Source organism: Nicotiana sylvestris, chromosome 12, assembly GCF_000393655.2.
Source record: "Nicotiana sylvestris chromosome 12, ASM39365v2, whole genome shotgun sequence".
Classification (NCBI taxonomy): domain Eukaryota; kingdom Viridiplantae; phylum Streptophyta; class Magnoliopsida; order Solanales; family Solanaceae; genus Nicotiana; species Nicotiana sylvestris.
The window spans coordinates 111,744,576-111,749,942 of NC_091068.1; the positions used below are offsets into that span (position 1 = coordinate 111,744,576).

At 38.1% G+C, this 5,367-nt stretch overlaps 1 protein-coding gene across 1 annotated transcript; it reads left to right on the plus strand.

Moving 5' to 3' along the window:
* Positions 1–1,368: 1,368 nt before the first annotated feature.
* LOC138883547 (uncharacterized) lies at positions 1,369–1,740 on the plus strand. Its single transcript, XM_070164241.1, has one exon. The coding sequence runs from the start codon at positions 1,369–1,371 to the stop codon at positions 1,738–1,740; it is 372 nt and encodes a 123-aa protein (XP_070020342.1).
* Positions 1,741–5,367: the final 3,627 nt, after the last annotated feature.

Consider the following 5,367-nt stretch of genomic DNA (forward strand, 5'->3'; position numbering starts at 1 on the left):
GTAGCGTCTGTATCCCAGTTAATCTCTAATAACTAACCCATTAAATATCAATGTTGTTCTCTTTTACAATCAATGCACATAAGTAGAAGTTAAACATAAATTGAGAGCAAAAGAGCAAGGCGATTTTGCAAGCAATTTATGTGTGATTCAAGCGTGCAATCCTGAAGCTACTTGAACAAGATAGAAGAACCAGTTTCAAGTATCTATCTTTTATTCTAGTTCAATTGTAGTAGGTGATTTTACATTGTACCTTTCAGCTTTTATAGAAGCAATTGTATTAGGTACCTAGAGTGTTCAAGTTAGAGTTAACTTAAAGTTATCGCAGCAGTTGAGGCTGTGTGCCACAACGGGATTAGAGTTAATCCTAGGTTTACAAAAAAGTTTTTGTAAATGCAGTTTTTGGCTCAGTGATTTTAGTAGAAGTTTGGGAAAATCCTACTGAGTAGTAGGTCGTGGTTTTTTCACCGTTTAAGCCAGGTATTTTCCAAGTAAAAATCTCTATGTTCTTTATTTTCTTTATTTATTATTCCGCAAACAGTAGCAGTTGGAACACATAGAAGAACCGGCTCCTTCTATAATCTAGTTAAGCGAAAATTGGGTACCACACAAATCACCCTCTTCTTATGTGGTATTGAAGTATAAAATATCAATTGGTATTAGAGCGGGTTATCCTTGAAGAGTTTAACGCCTTAGGAAAAGATCAAGATGAGTGCACCACCTGGAAACTGGAAAGGGCAATCCATTGCTAGGCCCTCACTCTTTAATGGTCAGTACTATTCTTGGTGGAAGAACAGAATGAGATATCACATCATAAGAGAAGACTATGAACTCTGAGACATAGTCATTGATGGTCCCCTGGCTACTACAAAGAAGAATGTTGAAGGAGTGGACGTGCCAAAGAAAAAAGGTGACTGCACTGCTGAAGATTTGAATAAATGGGAAAAGAATGCCAAGGCAAAGAAATGGCTTGTGTGTAGACTGTGTCCAGACGAGTACAACAGGATTCAAAGTTGTACCACTGCTAAGGAGATATGTGACACTTTACAAGTGGCTCATGAAGGAACTCCTCAAGTAAAGAGATCAAGAGGAACACTGTTGTATTCTTAATATGATAATTTCACTATGAATGAAGGAGAAACTGTCCAGGAGATGTACACAAGGTTCACAACACTAACAAATGAACTTAAATCTCTTGGGAGAATTATCCTTGAAGAAGACAAGGTTGAGAAAATCTTGACAAGGGTCTTATCAGTAACTTGGGAAAGCAAAATCACTACTATTCAGGAATCAAAGAACATTACTACTCTCAAGTTGGATGAACTGATTGGAAATCTCACTGCCTACGAACTGAGAAGGCAAACCATGAAAATGGATGCACCCAAGAAGAAAAGGAGCCTAGCTCTCAGAATATCTGAAGGTGATAAAGTGGCCATGATCACAAGGGATTTCAAAAGGTACCTGATGAGAGGAAAGGGTTCTTCAAGAGGTACAAACTTCAACAAACCAAGGACTCATGAGAAAAAGACCAACGAGGGTTGCTACAAATGTGGCAAGACTGATCACATGATCAAGAACTGTCCTCAGTGGGAAATTGAATGGAAGAAGAAAAGGGCTGAACTAAGGAACAGGAAGAAGGAACAGGTTCAACCCAAAAGGAACAAAGGATCAACAAAGGTTATGGTTGCTGCTTATGGAGAAACATCAGATGAGGATTCAGAAGATGAAGCTAGAGATGAATAAACACTTATGGCCATTAGAGAATCAGATGATGAACATGAGGTAAGTGTGATTCATCTCAAAGACAAGATTAAATTTTTCTCCAAAGAAATGTTATCTGAACTATTGCTAGACTTCATCGATGAGTCTGAGGTAATAAACAATGAGAAGTAACAGCTATCTAGGGAGTGTGTCATCTTAAAAGCCAAGTGCAAAAATCTAGAATCTAGGGCTAATGAAAGTGACAGTAGAAATGCTGACTTGACACCAGTGTCTTAGAACTTAGGTCTGAAAATTTAAAAATGAAACTAGGAACAGGCAAGAAGAAAGTTGATTACACATATCTCACCTTAGAAGAAAATCTAAAAAAGATGAAGGATGAGTTGTACAAGAAAGATGAACAGATAAGTGTCCTAAAAAAAGATCTAGGCAAAGTGAAGCATGAACTAGATATAACTTGCAAATGGAATAAGGCTTCTGATGCACTATCCTGGCTACAAGAACACCACAGTAGCAATAAGAAAGGACTTGGCTATGGGACCCAAGCACCTAGTGGGACCCCAAAAGCAAGTACATCACTTTTCCTGAAAACAAAATCTGCACACACTGTGGCAAGACTGGTCATTACAAAAATGAATGTAATGCAAAAGAAAAGGCCAGTCAAAAGAACAAAACCTTTGTTCAAGAGAAAAATAGGCTGCCTGGGTGGGCTAAAAGGAATTTAATTTACCCTTTGCCTATAGAAAGGGACCCAAACTAGTTTGGGTTCCTAAGACTAACCCATAATTTCTTTTTGCAGGTCCAAGTGAAGGGAAGTAGCCAAATATGGTATATGGACAGTGGCTTCTCAAAACATATGACTGGAAGCAAGAACTAGTTCCTTTCGCTTGAGGACTTAAAAGGAGGTAATGTCTCCTTTGTAAATGGGAAGAAAGTTGAGATTATTGGGTTTGGAAAGGTAGGTAAGACAGACTCACATTCCATTGAGAATGTCTACTTAATAGATGGCTTGAAATATAGCCTAATCAGTGTATCACAACTGTGTGACAGAGGTAACCTTGTAGCATTTACCTCCACCAAATGCTTTGTGATTAATCTTACCACTGACAAGATTGTTTTGCAGGAAAAAAGAGTTAACAATATTTACATTATTGTAGATTTGTCCACTCTTTCAGAAAATGAACTCACTTGCTTGAGTGTGTTGGACAATGATCCCCTCCTGTGGCATAAAAGACTTGGTCATGCAAGTCTGAGTCAACTCAACAAATTAGTCTCCAAGGACCTGACGATAGGTTTACCTAACATCAAGTTCAAGGAAGACAAAGTTTGTAAGGCCTGTGCAACGGGAAAGCGGGTAAGATCATCCTTTAAAAGAAAGAAAATGGTAAGCACAACTAGGACGATGGAACTGGTTCATATGGATCTCTGTGGTCCAATGAAAACATTAAGCAGAGGTGGTAAAAAATATGTGATGGTACTTGTTGATGATTATTCTAGGTTTACCTGGGTACTGTTTTTAACATCTAAGGATGAAGCATTTGACATGTTTACTGCCTTTGTTAGAAAACTTAGAAACAACTAAGTAATCAACTTGCATCAATCAGGTCTAATCATGGAATTGAATTTGAAAATGCTAAGTTTGCTGAATTTTGTGATGAGCATGGTATAGATCATAATTTTTTCTGCCCCTAGGACTCCTCAACAAAATTGAGTAGTTGAAAGAAAGAATAGGACTCTTGAAGATATGGCTAGGACTATGCTTCTTTCTATTAAACTGCCCCACAACTTACTACATGTTACATCATTAATAGATACATGATTAGACCTTTTGTAGAGAAGACTCCCTATGAGTTACTTAAAGGGAGAAAACCAAATATATCTCATCTTAGGGCATTTGGATGCAAGTGCTTTGTGCACAATAATGGAAAAGGCTCCCAAGGTAAGTTTGATTCTAGAAGTGATGAGGGAGTATTCTTGGGGTATTCTTCACATAGCAAAGCATATAAAGTATTCAATAAAAGAACTTTGTGTGTAGAAGAAAGTGTAAATGTAGTATTTGATGAAACTAACATACTTTATGAGAAACAGGAACATGAAGATGAAGCCATTGGATTGGTAAAGGATTTAACTGAAGCCTCAGCACAAGTCAAAGTGGCACCAAAAGAAGGAACAGGTGATGGAACATGTTCTTCCATCCAGGGCAACCTGATAGGGGGAACTGATCAAAGAGAAATTGAAATAAATACCCTAAAAGAACCTGTTCATGACCCTGTTCCTCAGCAACAGAACATAGGAGAAACATCTAGCAGAAATCAGTTGGTTGTAAAACCTCACAAGTATCAAAGTTCTCATCCTATTGAGAACATTATCACTAATCCAACATCTGGAGTCAAAACTAGATCACAATTAAAGAATATGTGTGCTTTTGATGCTTTTTTATCTCTTATTGAACCTAAATATGTTGTTGAGGCTTTGCAGGATGCAGATTGGGTGAATGCAATGCAAGATGAACTCAATCAGTTTGAGAGAAGTCAAGTTTGACATCTAGTTCCAAGACCCAAAGACATATCAGTTATTGGTACAAAATGGGTCTTCAGAAACAAACTTGATGAAGATGAAACAGTTACAAGAAACAAGGCAAGACTGGTGGTCCAAGGTTACAGTCAAGAGGAAGGCATAGATGATGATGAGACTTTTGCTCCAGTTGCAAGACTAAAGGCAATCAAACTCCTCATAGCCTTTGCAGCACACATGGAATTCACTCTTCATCATATGGATGTCTAAAGTGCCTTCCTGAATGGCTACCTAAAAGAAGAAGTGTTTGTAAAACAACCTCCAGGGTTTGAGAGCAAAGAATGTCCTGAGCATGTGTACAAGTTAGACAAGGCTCTCTATGGACTCAAGCAGGCCCCAAGAGCATGGTATGAACGACTGTCCAAATTCCTATAGGAGCATGGTTACAAAAGAGGTAAAATTGACAGTACCTTATTCTTAAGGGAAAAGGGTAAGGATCTCCTTGTGGTACAAATATATGTTGATGACATAATCTTTGGGGCCACAACTGATAAGCTAAGTAAGGACTTTGCAAAATTAATGGGGAGTGAGTTTGAAATGGGTATGATGGGTGAGCTTAACATCTTCTTAGGCTTGCAGATCAAACAAAGTCCTAATGGAACCATGATCCATTAGCAGAAGTATGCAAAAGAGCTTATCAAAAAGTTTAAAATGGAAGAATCAAAAGAAATAGACACAACCATTGCAACTGCCACTAAATTAGACATTGATGAACCAATTGATCAAAAGTTGTATAGGGGTATAATTGGTTCACTCTTGTATCTTACTGCCAACAGACCTGACATTATTTTCAGTGTAGGGCTTTGTGCTCATTTTTAGGCAAATCCAAAAGAGTCTCACTTGAATGCTGTCAAGAGGATACTAAGATATGTGAAAGGCACCACTGATCTATGTCTTTGGTACCCCAAAGGTAGTAATTTCAATCTAGTAGGATATGCTGATGCTGATTATGCAGGTTTCCTAGTGGATAGGAAGAGCACCTCAGGTATGGCACACTTCCTTGGTTCATGTCTAGTGTCATGGGCTACTAAAAAGCAAAATTCAGTGGCCTTATCTACTGCTGAAGCTGAGTATGTT